General features: G+C 35.7%; 1 protein-coding gene across 5 annotated transcripts in view; it reads right to left on the bottom strand.

Annotated features, from left to right (window-relative positions):
• Positions 1–21,340, bottom strand: part of KCNK2 (potassium two pore domain channel subfamily K member 2) — a 238,087-nt gene that overhangs the window by 99,968 nt on the left and 116,779 nt on the right. For all 5 annotated transcript variants that reach the window (XM_079900226.1, XM_079900227.1, XM_079900228.1 and 2 more), the window contains one exon: positions 14,572–14,689. In XM_079900226.1, the coding sequence (XP_079756352.1) occupies positions 14,572–14,689 (118 nt within the window). The remainder of the gene's footprint in view (positions 1–14,571; positions 14,690–21,340) is intronic.

The raw sequence follows: 21,340 nt of genomic DNA, 5'->3' as shown, positions 1-21,340 counted from the left end.
AAGAATGACAGCAACTCCCTTATAGGGTCGTGGCAAGGATGACAATGTTTGAATACGTACATAAAGTACTGAAAAGAGTACCTGGTACATACTGAATGTTATTTTTTTTGCTATTATTATATTATTACACAAGGGACCATACAAAAGACAAACCTTTCAGTCCGATGCCACAATTTTCCTGACTTCTCAATGTCTCTTGGGTTTTATAGGTCTTACCAATCTACACCTCTTATATATTTCTGTCAAGGAAAGAACCATCAGAAGCTCAAATAATCTACCTCATAATAGTTGGTGACTCACTGATCATGTGCTATTAATTTTTATTGGTTCTGTCCTACCTAATGGAAATCTTTGCTTTATGTGGGTAATTTCCTTTGCTCTCTAGAATTTATTTTCCACAATTTCCCACAGATAGTAGAATATGTGCTCTAAGCCTTGGGACTAGGAGAAGATGGTGGGGAAAAGCCCATCCCCCAAACTCTGGGAACATTTGAACTGGAAAGATGTATAAAAGGAAATTAACACTGACTGAGAATCTACTATAAGGGCGGGACTGTGGTATCCTAGGCACTTTGGTTATATTTTCCTCAATTAATTCCCAAAGTAAAATTCTGGAAAAGATGTCTCAAAACTTATTTATACTAAGGCTCAGAAATGTTAAGTAAAACACACGTGAGCATTAAAAGTGACACAGTCAGAGTTTAAATGCACACCTATCTTACCTCCAAGCCTTGTCCTACTATGGAAACAGGCTGCCTGCTCTTGGATACATCCCACTACCCCTGCCCCACCATGGACAGACACATACACGCACAAATAGTTCCATTTTCTGTTTTACATATTTGGCATTCATAAGGTTTAATTTAAATGAAGGATTCCAGGGGTGGGGGACAGGGAAGGAGTACGAACATCACTGTTCCACACTACCTTGTATCCTTACTTAATTTCTTACACAGTCTCATTTGAGCCTGAAGTGAAACACGAACACAAAAAAAGATAATTACAAGGGCTTCCCTGGTGGCGCAGTGGTTGAGAGTCCGCCTGCCGATGCAGGGGACACGGGTTCGTGCCCCAATCTGGGAGGATCCCGCGTGCCGCGGAGCGGCTGGGCCCGTGGGCCATGGCCGCTGAGCCTGCGCATCCGGAGCCTGTGCTCCGCAACGGGAGAGGCCACAACAGTGAGAGGCCCGAGTACCGCAAAAAAAAAAAAAAAAAAAAAAAAAGATAATTACGAGAAGGCCTGATCGTGCCCTAAATGTGAACCCTTAATACATTTTTCTCTTTTCTGTAATCTCTTCACAGCTATGAAGACTATCTCAGATTAAGTCCTTTACCCTAATTTCAGTCTATTAGAAAACCTAATCCTGGAATGCAAGTAAGAAATCAACAAGACACTCCTAAAGATAGCTCAGGACAACAGCTATAAAAATACTGTTTCCTTGTTTCCATAACAATCCAGAGCCTATAGATAGAGAATATGGAAGGATTTTCCACTCAGTAGAAGGAAGTGAACTGAAATGTACTAACTGGTAGCTAACTATACTTACCTTATCCTGCTGCTAAGCCTGCCCACATTGAATTAAGTGGAAAGAACTTCTGAGGCCCCCATTCACGCTCTGTGTTCACAGTTTAGAAACACAAATCCAAAGTGAAAACAAGTAATATAAAAAACTGGAAAAGAAATATCATCTTTTAAACTCCTTTAAAATTGTGCCTTCCCATTCCCAGCCTATTTTCCTGGTCTAGTTTTTTTTCCTTTATCCAGTACCACTTTTTAAATTCTTATATTTGCATGCTTTTCTTGTTTTTGTTCTGTGTAATTTTTATTGAAATATAGTTGATTTACAATGCTGTGTTAGTTTCAGGTATACAGCAGAGTGACTCAGTTATACGTGTGTGTGTGTGTGTGTGTGTGTGTGTGTGTGTGTGTGTGTGTAGTCTTTTCCAGATTCTGGCTTTGTAGGCCATATAGCCTCGGTTGTACTATTCAACTCTGACATTATAGTGTGAAGGTAGCCAGAGACAATACTAAAACAAGTTGATGTAGCTATATTCTAATAATTATATAATAGGAGGAAGGCTGAGTTTTTAAAACCCAGAATGTCAGGAATGGGGATGGTAATACTCTAGTTTTCTAAAACATAACATTTCTTATCATGTTTACAGAAAACAATTCAGAATCTGCAGGAGTTTGGAAGAACTGAAAATATTTGACACTATAATATCACTCAGAGCTCAGCAGAAACATAAGATTTTCTTATTTTTAGAAATGTATTTTCACATGGTTGCTTTCTGAGCACTATACTCAGTTCTCTAAGCAGTTATTTAGTTGGCCAGCATCTACATGAGCATATTGCTATGATGTTTCTAATATGGTATTTTTTCTTAATTTTTGAAGTGCTACAAAATGTTACTATCAGTCTGAAAATTAAAACAGAAATTATTCAAGCCAATGGCTTTAAACCCTTTTGAGAATGACAGACCATTTTGAGAATCCGATATACATTTTGGGCCCTCTCTCCAGAAAAGAAGATTATAAGCCCTTGAGGGTTACCCTTCCAGAGGTTCACAGAAATTGAATCACAAAGCTCACTTCAGTCTTTACTGGACAATGAGGAAAAATGGAGAAATACAGAATATTCTTTTAAAATGATCAATTTTAACTGCACAGTAGCTAATTAAGCATTATGAAATATATTATCCTTTGAGTTTTCATAAAATCCTGGGAGATGGCAAGCACAGCTATTATTATTCACCTACTAGGAAGTCATTTGGACTATTCACATGAGGAAATAATTCAGAGAAGTTCAATGATCTGGTCAAAATCACACAGTGAATAATGTTAGAATCAAGACAAATCCAGGTCTTCTATTTACAAATTGTATTTTTTTCCTTGTTTTACACTCTTTTCTTTAGTCCAGTGGTCAGCAAACTTCTCCTATAAAGGGCCAGATAGTAAAAATTTCAGCTTTGCATGCCATATAGCCTCTGTTGTACTATTCAGCTCTGCCATTATAGCGTGAAGGTAGCCAAAGACGATACTAAAGTAAATGGACGTAGCTGTGTTCTAATAATTATACAACAGAAAGAAGGTGGGATTTTGCCCACAGGGTCATAGTTTGCTGACCCCTGCATTATTTTGCTTCTACATCAAAAGTAAACTCAGTCGTTTAACTTACTTTCCTAAATGGTTTTACTGTTTTTGTATCATCGTGATAAGTGATCACTACTAAAATGCAGTTGGCCCTCCATATCCTTGGGTTCCATATCAGTAGAGTCAACCAACCATGGATCAAAAATACACAAAAGAAAAATTCCAGAAACTTCCAAAAAGCAAAATTTGAATTTGCCGCATGCTGGCAACTATTTCCGTACCATTTACGTTGTATTTACAATTATTTACATAGCATTTACATTGCTTTAGGTATTGTAATTAATCTAGAGATGATTTAAAGTAAATGAGAGGATATTTGTAGGTTATATACAATCACTATGCCATTTTATTTTTTCTAACATCTTTATTGGAGTATAATTGCTTTACAATGGTGTGTTAGTTTCTGCTGTATAACAAAGTGAATCAGCTATACATACACATATATCCCCATATCTCTTCCCTCTTGCGTCTCCCTCCCACTATGCCATTTTATATGACTTGAGCATCCATGGATTTGGATATCTGTGAGGGTTCTGGAATCAATTCGCCCTTGGATACCAAGGGGTGACTGTACTCTAAATGCTAATGGATCCCTGTATAATATCACCAGTGACAGCAAAATCTCTGCCAAGAAGCTAAAATTAGAATTTTATATATTGATTTTTATTTTCATTTTGAGATAGTTTCACTGATGAAACCACTGTATAGAGAGATAATTTTGGAGCACAATCTCCTTCACTAGCACAATATTAGATGTGAAAAATGAAAATCCTATTGCAGTGATGGAGTTAAGGAGACATAGTTTGAGAAAGCAAATTAAAATATAAACTATTTTACTTTATTTTATTATAATGTTTAATTTATATTATATGTTGCCCTAAAATATAAATTATATGTTGCCTTAAATATCTAAGAGATATATATATTCCACAAAATATTATATTTTATTATAATGTTACTTATTTTATTGTAATGTTTAATTACTTTGTATATCAAATAACATTCAAGGAGGTATCTAATTAGTATATTTGTTTATGGAAGTTATTAGAGCTGTCACAAAATATCTTGGTTCTTCTGAGCATAAGGTAGGATAGCATCTCCCCACCTACACTCTTGAAGTTGGTCTGACCAACGTCACGTGAGTAAAAACAATGTGTGCACGTATATGAAGCATGATTAGCCAGTGTTCAATTTCCCATGGTCTCCTTTTTTTCTTTTTTTTTTTTTGGTACACGGGCCTCTCACTGTTGTGGCCTCTCCTGTTGCAGAGCACAGGCTCCACACGCACAGGCTCAGTGGCCATGGCTCACGGGCCCAGCCGCTCCGCGGCATGTGGGATCTTCCCGGACCAGGGCACAAACCCGCGTCCCCTGCATTGGCAGATGGACTCTCAACCACTGCGCCACCAGGGAAGCCCTCCCATGGTCTCCTTCTTATGAGCAAGAACAATGGGCAAGGCCCTCCTGTTGACCCACACAGGTCGTACAATGTGATCAGGAAATAAACTTTTTATTTTGTAAAGTCACCAAGATGTGAGGATCATTTACTACAGAAAATAACTTAGCAGATCCTAATATAGAGGCATAGATTTTTAAAAAAATCATATAGAAAAAAATTTATAAAAATATTAATTTTTATTCTACTCAACTAAGAGTAACACCTGTTTCATTATATATTATTCTGACGATCACATTTGGGATTATCTAGGTATCATTAAAATCAACTCGTTTCATTAGGTCAAAACAAATTAACTAGATTAAGAAACTAGTCAAATCTAACACTTAGCATTTGTGAGAATAACTGGTTTGAGCAAACCTTAATTATATGAAGGCAACATTATATATATTATAAGAATTAAAATGTGTGGATTAAAGCTTTAGGAAAGAATGTATTTTCTTTCTTTGTTAACATTAGTAATAGAAATAAGTGTAGTATAAATTTTAATAAAAATTACTTTAGTAACAAAATTAGCTTACTTTAAATTAGTATGCTGTGATTCAGTGTACAAGCTCTTTTTACATACATAACTTTATTTAATCTTCACAACAGTTCTGATTGTGAGAAACACTAGCCCCATGTGACAAATAAGAAAATTAAGGATAACAGAAGAACTGTGATTTGCTCAAGAATATAACCCTAGCCAGTGGCAAAGGCAGAAACCTAAACTTAAATTTTATGAAATGAAATCTGATGTTCCTTCTACTGACTCACTCCTTTGAAAAAAACAGGGAGCAATATTTTCGTTCTAAGCTGTACTACGTAAGTACAACTAGGTTAAGTGTCTGCATGAATATGTACAGCACTTTATTAACTTGCAGTATAATATTTATTAGGAGGTCATGTCTACATCTATTTTTTTATGCATCAAATGATATTAAAACAGAGTTTCCCAACAGTTAAAAAGATGACGCATGACATCTTTGTTAGTTTTATTAAGTAAGTAGGACATGAGCTGATCTCTCAGAAAAGGATTTACCATGAGAAGGAATTGTTAGTACAAATGAGTTATAATACTCACTATTTTATATTCATGTACCTTCCATTGAGTGAATGGACCATAATTTACTAAAGCATAGCCTTTATGTGGGACAGTTTGAGTGGTTTCCATTTTTATATAGTATAAATTACACTGGGATAAACATTGTCAAGTATATGGCATTTTTTAATATTTTGGATTATTTCCTTAGGATAGATTCCCAGAAGGAGAATTACTAGGTTAAAGGGTGTGAACATTTTTATGACTCTTGAAACACATTGCCAAATTGCTTTCCAAAAAAAGGTTATATCAATTTACAATGCCACCAGCAATATAGGAAAGTGCCCTTCTCATAATATTCTCACAAGTATTTGGCATCATACAGCTTTTTTTTTTTTTTTTTTTTTTTGCGGTACGCGGGCCTCTCACTGTTGTGGCCCCTCCCGTTGCAGAGCACAGTCTCCGGACGCGCAGGCTCAGTGGCCATGGCTCACGGGCCCGGCCGCTCCGTGGCACGTGGGATCTTCCCGGACCGGGGCACGAACCCGTGTCCCCTGCATCGGCAGGCGGACTCTCAACCACTGCGCCACCAGGGAAGCCCCATACAGATTTTAGATTCATAAATTTTGTAGAATTATATATATATATATATATATATATATATATATATATATATATATATATCTTAGATTTTTAAGGCAACATATAGTTTAAATAACCTCCAATTTCTAATCTGTCCTTTAACTGTCTATGACGATTTGATATTTTTATAAGTCTATTTAGAATTATATGTGATGTATATTAATCTTTTTTCATAGTACAAACTGCTTTGTCTATTTTGATGTTTCAGCTTGGTGACTGCATGTGTATGTGTGTCAGGAAGCGTACAGAGGATTCAATTTTTGTACCTGGTCAAATACATATTTTCTTCTGTGATTTTTTTTTTCTGTTGGTTTTTAGCATAGCTTATCATAACTCATCTCTATCTATATTAAGTAATCAAATTATTCTAACTTTCCCAAGGAGTGATTTTTGAAAAACTTAACTCTTGAACTCAACTGTAATTTATGTTGATGTATAAGGCATGGTTCTAAGTGATCTTTTCCATGTTGGGAACTAGTTACCTCAATATCATTAACTGAATGATCCTTCATTTTTCTGTGTTTTAGATGAAGTCTCATTTGTTATATATTAAATCACCTAATTCTTATTCAAAAAAACAAAGAACAAAAAACAGAGTTTTCATTAAGTTATCTACAGGTACCACTGAAATTACTTATTAAAACCTGCACTCTTTAAACAGGAGCTACTTAGGCTGATTATGATTTATTCCATACCCTTTCCTTCTTTTTCCTTCTCTTGCTGCTTGCCTTTGGAAATTTCACTCTTTGTTAGCATCTCCAGTAAGGGAAACTTAAGCTTAAAGAGGAGAGGTACAACCCATCAACCAAATTTGCCCATGTTTACTGTTTTTGCTTTAAAAGTAAAGTTAGAAGGGGAAGAAGTTTAAGATTAGTAATTAACATGCATTTTTTGATGACCTGTGACTTTCAAAAGTTCATAATATCAATATTTTCCCCAGTGGTACTTTAGAACCAAGAGATGGCTGCATGGAATTCCTTTGTGTTTAGAATTAGTCATTATCTGCATCGTACCTTATGTGCATACAAATCACAATACTTACACATGGACCTAATTTGGCACAGGTACTACTTTTGTAAATACCATGTTATTTTTACAGTACCACGTAAATAACAATGCCAATTTTCCAAGAGTAAGATTGCACAAGTCTAGATTTTTTTTTTTAAAGGATTGGGAAGAAAACAAATATGTAGCAGAATTACTAGCTTACAGTAGACAGGCCCAGACAAATGTTATTACGTTTCTTCCCTATCAAATGCAATACTTGAGGCAATTACAAAAATATTTTTCTGATAATCATCTCACCTAGTTTTAATCACATTCCGAGCAATATTTGCATATCTAGTGGTCAATCAGATGCTCTATAAAATCTATCATCTATGACAAACGTGCTGCATTTCATATAGTGGTTGGGAAGGGGGAAATGACAAGATTAAAAATAGATTCTGTATTTATTCAGGGCATGAACTTCATGACAATTCTTTGCTTCCAATTTTGGGGTAATTTCATGATCACATTATTTGACAGTGACTGATTTCCCGAAGATTAAAAATATGTTATCGCAAACTTTTCAGAAGTAGGCAAAAATATATAAAAGTATATTTTGTTACAGAATACAAGCAGTTCCTGCCTTGAACACACCCAACACGTGGATGACTACTATTGCAGATACCATAGCCAGCCCTCCTCTTACCGGCACTTCTGGTTTTTTTTATATCTATACTTTCTTGCTCTGCGTTCTACTACCAAATAATAATAATAATAATAAAAACACTGCCTCACTCCTGGGAAGATTACATCCTTAATGCTCCTAAATCCCTTTCCAACTAGCACAGGATTCTGAGTACTAGGTGCTCTGAATTAAACCTCTTTGTGCTGATTAACATACATACGTAATGAGAAAAGATTTGGAGTCTATAATACTATAATTATTATGCAATAATTCTGCTTTACTGCCTATCAAATATAATTTTGCACTCTGCAATCTTAACTACCGTTCAGAAGGTATTTCCTCTGAAGAATAAATGCATTTTAACTTAGAAAATAAACCTATGTGAAGGTTCTTCTGAATGGTAGGAATTGATGTTAATATCCTGAGATAGGTTTTATTTTCATTAATTTTAGTGGATGGGAAGAGAAACAGAGCATCAAAGACCCAAAACAATTTCTTAATTTCAACTTCTGTATTTCAGCTGCACAACACCAGAAGTACAGATTTTGGAAAAAGAATTATCTACTTTAACAAACCGGCATAAAGAAAAATGCAATGAGATTGTGGAGTCAGAGCTGGAAGTCACCTTGCAAGATTACCTGCCTTTTAAGCTGCCTGAAGGAAGCTCAATGTTTCCAAAATCCAATATGCAGTTCTCAGAGAACAGCCAAGAGACCAGTGAAATGCCATAGAATTACGAGTCTACCAAATTAATAAGATAGCACCCAACACCCAACGCTGCAATGACATCATCCCCCAGGAAAATGCTGACTGTCAAATTCTACACCACTGCTTCAAGTCTGTTCATTTCCGAGTTCAGACAGTGGTTTCACAAGATTACAAAACTGAACAAAAAAGATCTTACACCTCTTCCCTCACCTTTTACGTTATAGCTTTTTTACCAACAGAAAGGTCCTAGACTCTCTGCTAAAGATATGCATAGGCTTTACAGTTTTCAGTAGAGTCTTGGCATTTCCAAAATTGACCTCTTCTTTTTATCTGGAACTGTTTGTTAAAACTTTAACTTTTTTCCCTGTTTTTTTCTAATCTTTCTTTAATTTTTCCCCCGTTTTCTAATGCATAATTAAGCATTATGCTAAACAGGTAAAATAAGAGTTGGCAGAAAATCTGTGACCATTGTCATAACAGCTTCAGCAATTCAATAACTCAATCTAGGTAAAAGGAAACTGAAAGTCCCAGTGGCTGATTCAAAATACAGAAAAACTAAACATAGAAACTATATACCTGAATCCAATCTCTATAACTCAAGGAGTGGAAAACAAGAGTGCTTTGCAAATACGAGAAATGTTACTCCAAGGAAATGTTTTCCATAAGACCTAACATGATGCTCTGGGATCTTAAAGTTGCTGTAGACCACAGTGGTGTCTTGTTATTTGCATTCTGACACTCAGAGATCAGGATGATTCAGTGATAAGCTTGGGCAAATCCGGTCCCTGGCATTCCGATTTACTTTCCACTGGGGAAAACTTTATTATATTTTAATGCCTTCAGGGAATAAAATCACCTTACATCTTATTCTAATCTTTAAATTGACCTCAAAATAGAATACAGTTTTCCATTACATCATTTTTGCCAACTGCCTTTCCTAGAGTTTAAGTGATTTCTTATTAGCTTTAAAATAAAATTTAAAACACTAACCCTGCCCCCACCCACGGCCCCATTCTCAGAGATAAGTGTATCTCCATCCATAAAGTCTCTTTTTAAGATCATGCATCCGTCCACTTTTCATTCTCCTCACGGCCACCTCCGTAGTTCAAGTCAACATCTTCTCCCATATGGAGTAATAAAATAACCTTCTCATTCGCCTTCCTGCTTTCCGTTTTGCCCTCTGAACAGCAGCCTGAGTCACATCAGGACTCCCTTCTGCTTAAATCTTTCAGTGGCTTCTCACTGAATTGAGGATATTGTCATGACCTACCAAGCCCTACATCCGCTGGCCCCTGTTCATCTTGCTAACCTCGCTTCTTCTTTGCCATGCTGTGCCCTCTGCCTGAACTCATCTTTGCACTCTTCTTTCCCTGGCTCATTTCTTTTCATCCTTTAGGCTTCCGCTTAACTGTCACCTGCTCTGAGAGCTCTTGAATCAGTCTGCTTTAGAGCACCTGCCACTCCCTGCTCTGGCTCCACTACCTACTCTTGACCACGTACATGAACTTCTTGTAGAACATTTACTGCCATTGATAATGGTCTTGTTTTCAAGTGCACTGACTGATTGTTGGGTCTCCTCAACCCCAATGTGAGCTCCGGAGGGAGCCTGTCCACCTTGTCTTTCTAGTCTGTCTGAATTAAAGAATAAACCAACAAATAAAAATTGAGGTGGGAAAATGACTAAAATGAAGCTTCCTAATATAACACCATGTATAACATCTTGGCCATTTTTTTAAACTCCTTTTTCTTCACAGGATCAACTAGGACTGCTTATGAACTACCAGCCTGCTGCCTAGATATTCATTTCATTTCAATAGTCAACATTTAGATGCCTCTCTCTTTGTTGTATTAGTCACCAAGGCCTGTTGATTCCCGCATCTAATTATTTCAACCTTTTGTCCTAATCTCATCTTTCAACATCAACTCCAATCCTCCCAGTCAGTACTCTCACTCCCCTTCTGTGGATCACAGAAATGGTCTCCTAACTGTTCCCTCACCGTCAGTCTCCACGTATCCTCTTCCTGACAGATGCATCTTCTAATGTCACTTTTAACCTGTCACTTCGCTTTCCCAAAAAATCCATGTTCTTAGTACAGTAGGTCCAAAATTCTCAAAAACCAAATTATATTCAACTGTATTCTTCCCATGTGAATCAGTCAATAATATTTCCCATTACTCCTCTAAACAATTCCTCTGGTCTACTCAAATACGTACTTTTCTATCCTTGAAATAAGTCAGGCTCATTCTCCCTTGGTGTTTTAGCTTAGCTATCTCACAGACTGGGAGGCTTTTCCCCCTCCATCAATCTAAACCAAAACATTTTCTTCAAAGCACAGTTCAAATCCAACTTCTCTAATTAAGTTTTTCCTCCCCATTCCAGCCCACATGTTCTTTCCTTTTTCTCAATTCTTATAGCACTGAAACCATTGTTCCATGTAATATTTGATTATACAAGACCTATTTTTGTTATTATTCCATTATTTCCTCATTGTAAGTTTTATCTCCCAAATTTGATTGCAAACAAGGACTGTGTTCTTATTTCCTTTTATTCTCCCAGCAGTGGCAAAAGTAGCATAGATCCAACAGGAGCTACTACGTTGACTTAATGATTTACATGGTTCTAAAGATGAATCCCTTCAACTACAAACAACAATTTTAGATGACCTGTAATTCCTAAACAGACCATATTCTCTCTTACCCCTAATCTTTCCCACATGAACCCCTGATGCCTGGAATGTTCCCATTCTACCTTTATTCATCTGGGAAATTCCTAATTCTTTTTCCAATCTCAAATAGGACATTTATCAAGGAAAGGGAAGTATTCCTTGCTCCTTTTTTACCCACCCACCTACCCCAGTATCTATGTACAATGTCACTCCTATACATTCCCACTGAATGCTCTTAAGCCATAGGACCTGGCATACTATATTGTAAATGACTGTCTGCCCACGGGCCTCCCTGACTGGTCTGTGTGCCACCCAGGCTCAAGTAATTTATCTTTTATCTTTATAGTAGCAGACTGATCATGTATTTTTTGAGTAAGTAAATGAACAAACAAAAGAGTTAGTAATGAAGCCTGTTTAAAGAGCTAAGAATTTAGTGTAATGTTATCAATTTAGTGTTATGTAATTTCCAACGAGGTACACTTCATATCATTTAGAATCCCCATTTGTTTTTAATTCCAAAAATAATTATTAAGCACCCACTACGTGTCAGGCACTGGGGATACAGAAAAGACTCAAACACATAAAAATCCCAGAACTTGCATCTTATTAGGTGCGATAAGCAGTGGGGTATGGTGTTTGCTCTGAATGAGCTGGAATCCAGAGAATATTTCTGAGCAGAAGGTTTCTTTCTACATGGATGCTGGCACTGAGATGATGCTGGCTTGGACCAAAATGGTGGCAGTTTGAATGGTGAGCAGTAGTTAAATTATAGATCTACTTTAAAGGCAGAGCCGACAGGACTCACTGATGAACTGGAAGCAAGGAATAAGAAAAGAATAGTCAGGAATGGATGTTAGTCTGTGCAACTGTGAAATGGAATTTGTGAAGGGCTTGGAAGGGTGTGATTTTGAAAACAGTGTGTAGATATATGAAGAGATTCTCTAAAATTAGTTCTTAAATTTTAATATTCTACTTTGTATAACTGAACTTCTCTTGGGCATATTTCTAATGAATAATAAGGGTCACTTTGGCTTCATAGACAAATTGTTAACACTGAGTAGAAAAATCTGGGACAGTTCAGCCAATGCAGCTCCATGAAGCCCTGCCTGTATCAGGCACCCTACAAGAGCAACTGCAACTTTTTCTCCCAGACTGTCTCAAGTTCTATTTTTTAAACAACAGTGTAGCTTAGTGCTAGAGGTTACAATTTCTATGATTTCTATAAACCACTTCAAAGATCATACAATTATTATCATTAGCAATATTAATAATTACACTTTGAATTTTATTAAATAATGACTGGATATCTCTCAAATGGAGACTTATGAAAGAGGCCAAAATTTGTACCTCACCCTAGACCATAATCTAGTCCAAGGTCCTAGGAGATGGCCTTGACCTAGAAGTAGAAGACCATGGAGTAAATGTCGGTGACCTAGAATGACTTAATCCACCGAAGACTGAGATAGAACAGTAAGAGATTTGGGCTGTCAGGCTGCTACCTAAACAACCTAAATAATCAGCTACTGTGCTTAATGGCTATAATTTGGGGGTAAGGCTGGTAATAACGGTTTATTTTTTTCATGTGTTGAAGTATATGTCTGCAAAACTTACTGAATTTGGGATTCAAAAAATGAGACAGTTTATAAACATAGGATGCAACACTAAGTCTGTATAATGACTTAAGTCTCTTGGAGAATAATTTAGTGGTGGTCATGATGAGTTATAACGTGGACATTTGAGTTTTCATTGGGCAGAAACAAACCATTCTCACTCAGTCTGTGAGCTTTTTTTTCCTTCCAGACTCTAAGAAGTTTACACAATAAACAGTTATTTCCATAGTAGAAATGGCCAAGATGTCTAAGCTCCAAAGTTAACCTGTTATTATGGTTAAATATCAAGGTTGCCATTCTTCCAGATTTTCGCAGCCACACAACTTTTGACCTAGCTGATGGAGATGTAAGAGTAAACACAGCTCTTTGACTTCTTAACAAAGGCAAAAATCAACATGCTAAGGTATTTATTTCACTGGCAAGTGTTCCAGCACAAAGAGGCATTACAGTGGATTCACATAATGACAGGACACTACAAATTCCTCTCAAAGGAAAATTCTAAGCAAGAGTTCATCCATAAATTGTCCATGTTCACTTATTTAGGACTTTGATATAAGGTACTCATTTGAAAACTGTATACACTTCATAATCTATCAATGACATCGAAGAATAAAATTAAAACTTTTAGAATCGTAATTCACACACCCAAATCAGAGGTCAAGCCCATGAGAGGAAATCTCATCCCAAGCATGTGTGGAAGGGGAGAATTCCCTTTGCACACATATTTTGTTCATAATTGTGATGAGTCAATTTCCTTCTCTTTATTGAAAATTATGCTTTAAACCCACCTCCTTCCATGAAACAAGCAGCTGTAATTCCTCCCAATCCTCACGGCATGGCAAGCATGGCTTTCACTATGGGGTCTGCATTTATATCCTCTGGATATCTCTTGGGCACTGAAGGACTAACTAACAGAAGAGAAGTCATCTACTTGTACCCATTCTGCTGCCTAGTGGGTGCTGAGTGGATGCACAGTCAATCCCCAAAAAAGAGACCGTGTTCCACTGTGACCCTTTTTAGCAGTATGACACACAACATGATTAAAAGATAAAAGGTCAAGGGCTTAAACTTTCATTTTTTTGTAATCTTAGTATTTCAGTGTTAATTTTTTATACATTTGTGTTATTAGAAAAACATAATGCATGAAAAAGGCCTGAAATAATCATAATAGACAAGTATATAAAAATAGGAACAATCTGTTCAAATGCAGAGTTAAATTTTACAAGTTGAAGAACGTGATATCAAATAAGAACTTCATGAAAAGAATGTCAAAATTGTACTCAAATCATTTCTTTCTGTACTAAAGAATCAAAGATGCAGGAAATTTTTAAACTACTTGTCCCCCCCAAAAAAATCACCATTTCAAGCTATTTCCTGATGTTCTTATCCTTTAGTCAAATGACTCAAATGAACTGCTCTCGAGTTTCATATGGATTTTAAACAACTCAGTATTCTGAAACAATAACTCATTTCCATCATTCCTTTGTTCAAACCTTTAAACTCTCTTTTCAAAATCAATTTACTGAAATCTAGTTTTCTACCTTAAGTAGACCATTTTGACCAACTGTAAAAAAAATTCAAACAAGTGAATTTTAGCTCACAAGCTGTACCAAAATTAAAAAACAAAATAAGTTGTCTCCTACCTATGGTTGTAATAACAGTGCCAGCAAAGAAGAAGGAACTTCCCAAATCCCAGTGACTGATTTGATTGGAGGTGTTTCCTAAAGGTATAATCCCTGCATTTATTGCTGCCACTATTTGCTGCAAGTTTAAAAAGAAATTTATCAGTACACATGAATCACATGGAGGCATCAAACAGTATATATTCCACCCCAGACGACCAATTAGACAAAGAGCATCAATTCTGAGGTTTGCTTTTCCATTTAAAGTATACAATAGAGGTTAAAACTTTACACTAAAGAATTCAATACATTAAATTATAAGAAAACTATATTTGATATCGAATGAATGAATCTGCACAAAGCTTATCATATTGTGTTATGATATGCATTCATATCATCATCCAGTACCATATTTAGCAACTTATTTGAATTAACCACTAAATATAGCAATACTTTTTAGTATGCACCACAGAGTTAAAATATCAGATTGCAAACTACAATTTAAATACTATATAATAGCTTCATCAGAAAAACGAGTATTTCCAAAGTGCTAGTCATTTTGAATGGTAAGCATAGGTATCCAAGCCTGGGTTGTGTACAGCAGTAGAGAGTATAATATCAGTAAGGTCCAACAAAACAGGCTAAAATGACAAGGAACAGACAACAGCACTTCATCATCAAGCTTGGGTCGGTTCATTTATATCGAGATTCTTAGAATCTCTACAGAGTTTTAAAAATTCTACAACAATGAGTATCATCAATGACCTGTAGATGACAGTCAACAATATTCATATAGGAACACTAGAATCTGGATGCTGCCTTGAGTAGTACTGGGAGACAGACAGCAAGATGAGATTATAATCCCTTCTCAATCATCAGATGTTAGGGAGGGAAGAGGGAGCTCCAGAAACACAAACATAGGAGAGAATAAGTTAGGAGAAATTGTGTAGTAAAAGAGAGACATATCGATGGTGGCAAAAGACATTTCTGTTGGAAATACAGTTTTTAAATCTTTATCACTTAATTTCCAGATTTTAAAATTGGAAGGACCTTCATTTGACAGGCAAGGAAATGAAAGACCAAGAAAGGTAAAGTGACTTGTTTAAAGTTATATAGTTTATTAGCAAATGGACAAAAACTACACTGTGAAAATGGAGGCACTATCTGAAGTTAATGACATGTAAATGACATGTAAGTTAAGGACAGTAACTATCTGAAGTTACTGTCAGATGTAAAAGAACAGGTAATCCGGAGCTGAAATGCAATATAAAATCTTGTCTGACTCATCTTAAACTGCAAATTGAAACTTCAATAGTTAATTGAATTGTAATGTTTTTATTTACTTTAACAATGATACATATTCATTATTTTAAAAACTTAGGAAAATACAGCAAGGCACAAAGAGGATAATAAAAATTTTTCATCATTCCAGAATTCAGAGACAACCACTGTTAATGTATTAAGGTATCTACTCCTGGCATTCTGCTACACATTTTACATAACTGGATTTATGAACTATATGAAATGTATTCTCTATTTTTATTTAATCTTATTCTATATGCGGTTTTTCTTGTCATTACCATATTTACTTAATCATTGCCCAACATGTAGACATAAATGCTGTTCTAAAATTTGTCTTCTTATAATAAGTGCTGCTATGAACACATTTGCATATAAATATTTTTTCATTTCTGAATATTTTTGTGGGAGAGATTGCTAGAAATAAATTTGCCACATTGAAGATTATGAATATCTTAAAGCACTTGATGTATAGTAGCAAGTAGCTATCCAAGAAGGTTGTTACAGTTTATAGTTGCCCCCCAGCAATTTACAAATGCTTAGCAATACTACTACCTCTGATATTAATGTCTTATCCTTACTGAACTGATAAGAATTGTTTACATTTATGTATCCTTTAGTGAGTGAAGTTGAACACTAATGTTTCCTTTATCATATATTAAATGCACACGAATACGCATATATACACATATATGCACAACACACAATGAAGCTGGTTTGGAGATAACTGATTATCTGACTCTCTACTGTAAATATAATATCAGATAAGGCAGGTCTCCCTGATTATCCTTCTTTGAAAAATGTTTTTTTGCAGTTACTAACCTATTATTCTTGCATAAACTTAGGAATCAAGTAGTTAAATTTTATAGAAATTTTCATTTTCACAGGTTTAATATATTTCTGTTGTTTGGATATATGTGAAATCTATAAATTAATTAAGAAAAATGAGCACTATTATAATAGTGAAACTTCCCATCGAAGAACATGGTGTGACTCTCCATTTACTGAGTCTCCTTTCATATTCTGAAATAGACCATTTTTTGTTATACTCCACATAGGACTGTAAGGTTATTTTTAGATATTTTACTTTTTTTCCATTTTATATTATAACTGGTTATTGCTGTTGTATACACAAGTATATATTGCCCATTTTTTGAGCCAGCAACTTTCAAATTTTTTTTATCTCAGAACCACTTTACGGTCTCAAAAATTATTGTAGACATCAAGGAGCATTGGAATGTGAGTTATAACTATTGATATTTATATTGTTGAATTTCTAACTTTCAAAATGTTTTGATTAATTCACGTAAAAATTACAATAAGCCCATTATATGGTAAAATAAGTTAACATACTTTTATGAAAAATAATTATGTTTTCCAAGGCAAAAATTTAGTGAGAAGAGAGGCATTGTTTTAGAATTTTATAAATCTCTTAAATGCCAGGCTTAAAAGAAAACAGATTCTAATATACGCTTCTGCAACCAATCTGGAAAACAGTATGGCGAGTCCTCAAAAAATTAAAAACAGAACTACCATACAATCCAGCAACTCCCCTTCTTGTTATTTATCCAAATAACATGAAAAACATTAATTCAGAAGATATGCACCCCTATGTTCAGTGCTATATTATTTACAATAGCCAAGACATGGAAGCAACCTAAGGATCCACCAGTAGATGGATACATATATAATGGAATATTGCTCAGCCATCAAAAAGGATGAAATCTTGCCATTTGTAACATGAATGGACCTAAAGGGTATTATGTTAAGTGAAATACGTCAGACAGAAAAAGACAAAAACCATATGATTTCACTTATATATGAAGTCTAAAAAACAAAACAAACAAAGCAAAACATAAGCTCATAGATACAGAGAACAAACTAGTGGTTGTCAGAGGGGAAAGGGCAGGCAGCTGGGTGAAATAAATAGAGGAGATTCAGAGTACAAACTTCCTCATCAAATAAATAAGTCACAGGAATGTGATACATGGCAAAAGGAATATAGTCAATAACACTGTAATCATTTTGTATGGTACAGAAGGTTACTAGGTTTATCATGATGATTATTCTGTCATGTATTTAAATGTTGAATCACTATGTTGTATACCTGAAAATAACATAATACTGTATGTCAACTGTACTTTAATTAAAAAGTATATTTTTATATTTTATAGACATTTCTTCAACACATTCATTTATTCAAAACAATATTTATCAATTTTTTATGGTGCTACACAATGGGAAAACAACAGAGAAGTGAAAACATGGGTGGTATAGATGAGAAAAGATAAGGCATGTCTTTAGAGTCCACCCAATTAAGTAAAATTATTTTATTTAGTAGAAGCAAGCTAATTCCTCCAACAATTGACCTAATAGCCTCCATAGCTAGCATCATCATTTTAGCCTATCCTTTTGCTTGTCAGTGATGAGGTTCAGCATTATCCAGACATTTGGATAAGTTCCACAAATTATTTAAACCCGAAAGAAGCAAATGTAGACTTAGAGACAGTAATGTCTGGCAGTGTGTGGGTTGTAAACAGTTATCACAGAGCTGTGATTATTGCAACAGAGGCTTGAGATGGAACCAGGAAAATGTCAAATCACTATGAGAATGAGTCTACCGTGAGGTCCTTTAACTGGAAGATTCTTGTAAATTTATATTTTTAAAGAGGATTATTTATTTATCTATCTATCTATCTATCTATCTATTTATTTGGCTGTGTTGGGTCTTTGTTGCTGTGTGCAGGTTTTTCTCTAGTTGTGGAGAGCGGGGGCTACTCTTCATTGTGGTGCGCGGGCTTCTCATTGCGGTGGCTTCTCTTGTTGTGGAGCACGGGCTCTAGGCACACAGGCTTCAGTAGCTGAGACACGTGGTCTCAGCAGTTGTGGCTCACGGGCTCTAGAGCACAGGCTCAGTGGTTGTGGCACACGGGCTTAGTTGCTCCGCAGCATGTGGGATCTTCCCGGACCAGGGCTCGAACCTGTGTCCCATGCATTGGCAAGCGGATTCTTAACCACTGCATCACGAGGGAAGCCCTATTTTATATTTTTGTACGAGGTCCCCTGGTCAACATCCACAGGAAATTGGATGCCCTTGACAAGTGCACTGACAGATCTAAGAGTCCCTACAATTTCAACGTCAATTCAGGCCATCAGAGCATTTAAAAAATATCTTCATGAGAACTGTTTCTGTATGTGCCATATTATGTGATTAAAGTAACAATCACTTCATCTGTAATAAAAATTCACCTTTCCACTAACTAACTTTTGTGGACAATCAAGTCATGTTCACAATTTATGAATATGTTGAATTTTTTAGGTTAGGGTAAAGAGAATGCGGGATCCTAGGCATTTAATCCCGAAGTACTGATTAAGGGAGGACTTCCAAATTTAACATACAAGAGAAATAGTACAAAATACCCTTGATTGGATTCACACTCAATTTTTGCTTTTCAGTTAATTGACAATCATAGAATGTGCATTAAGGAAAGGCAATTGCACACACGATTCTAGTCAAGAATAGGAGCTTAAACTTAAGAAATAGAGCTCTGAGAGGCTTATAGTCCTAGAGAGGATAAAGGATAAATTACTCATAAAAGTAATTATAAAAAATCTTGGGTTTTCATGACAATGATGCCTTTAGAATCAAAGTTCACTGAGTTCTAATGTGAAGTTGTGTATTCTTGAATTGTAAGAAGTTTCTGTCTCAATGTCTTCTGGTGTTTTGGAACTATATCGAGCTTTAACACCGAACAACAATAAGACACACTTATTTGTAATTGTGAGAGACTAGTATACCCTTGGAACTCAAGGCAATCAATGACAATCATGAAAATGTTCCTGTGTGTCCAATGCCTAGGAACAACTTTAGCATGTGTTATAAAGTACTTGACTAGCTATTTTTTCATTGAAGGAAAAGATATTATAAAGTAAGTAACCCCGGGGTTAGGCCTGAAGAATATATTATTTTCAGTGTAGGTTATATTGTGGATCTTAAAATACAAGTTCTGATTTCACGTTTTTTTTCCCTTTGCTCAGATGCTCAGATGTTCATGTTCACCAGAACAATACAGACTGTTCTGAATGCCTTCCATGAATTCCTCCTCGTTAACATCATAACCAAGATTTCATTAAAATATGCTATCATACCTATAATCCTAAAAGTAGGGTCACATTAATAATTCGAAAATTTTAAGTGATATAAGAATTCTAAACTGCAGGTACAAGGCACTGGCATCTAACTGGGCTACATCAAAGATGTATGTGTAACTGGTTCAGTGACAACTTCTTTTAACTGGATATTTAAGACTGATCTCATTTCTTCTCCTCTGAAAAAGGACCTTATTCCAAATAACTTGATATAGTAGCTAAATCCAATTATAATTATACTGATATCTGTATAATTATACAGTTCCTCAAAGGGGAACAAGTATTCTCTTGACAAATTTCTGTAAGACACAATTTTGTATCTTTTTTGGTCACTATTTCCTTGTGGAAGAACTAATTTCATCCTGAGTGGAGGCGAGCCTTTAGGAAAGAAGTCAAATCACACATTCACAACACTGCATCTGACCATTTCAACCATATAAACAAGACTATCTTGACTTGAAGAATGCATAATAAGGAAAGCAAAATAATGATGCTCTTATTGGCAAATGACTTTGGGGGAAGATGTTATGTAGGTATCATTGCTATTTATTGTTACACCACAAAAAATCATCATCAACCATCAATAATATGCAGCAATGTTTGAGGACCGTTGCTAAAGGCTGCAGGATCCTTACGCATCTTTGCCTTAACCTTCTGGCTATGCAGCAACATCATGATTACTTAATGCCAGATGATGTGAACTGCTCTGAAAAGCGTTGCTAATAAAACCAGAGAGTATTTCAAGATGGCCCTTACTCTTACAGGCTCAGAATCCAAATACAGCACTGGGAGATCCTAGGCAACCTCGATCGGCATATTTGAATCAATGAGTCGTCACATTTGTTTATCCATTTCCTAGGTGCTTTTCAGAAAATCTTTATTAGCCAAACATATTTGTCTTAAATGTTATTTATAGACACCTTTTGCATAAGAAGCTTCTCTTCTAATGTCAGTGACCTATTGTATCCTAATCACTGGGGCTGCTTCTTGGGCCATTACCCATATTAAATTAAGTTCAGCCAAGAAGTAGCATTACAGGGCCTCATTGCAAACTTACATAAAAAGGCGGCCCATAACATCCTTTGTACCACTGAGAAAAAGTCCCCAGAAACCAAAACCATCTTCTTCACATTTGTGTCCTTTCTTGGTATTCTGGAGACTAAAGCAGTGCCATAGGCTTCCTTGCATGAGATAATATTTCTGTCAAATATATCCATCAGAGCATCAACTGGGCCTGTTGACAATCTAACGAGGAAGCAAACAACTTCCTAAACACATACCACCCCACAAAAATATTCCAGTAGCAGCTCTCAGCTAATGATAATACTGGTTGAACCATGTA

Source organism: Stenella coeruleoalba (assembly GCF_951394435.1).
Source record: "Stenella coeruleoalba genome assembly, chromosome: 1".
Classification (NCBI taxonomy): Eukaryota; Metazoa; Chordata; class Mammalia; order Artiodactyla; family Delphinidae; genus Stenella; species Stenella coeruleoalba.
This window is presented reverse-complemented; position numbering and strand designations above follow the sequence as displayed.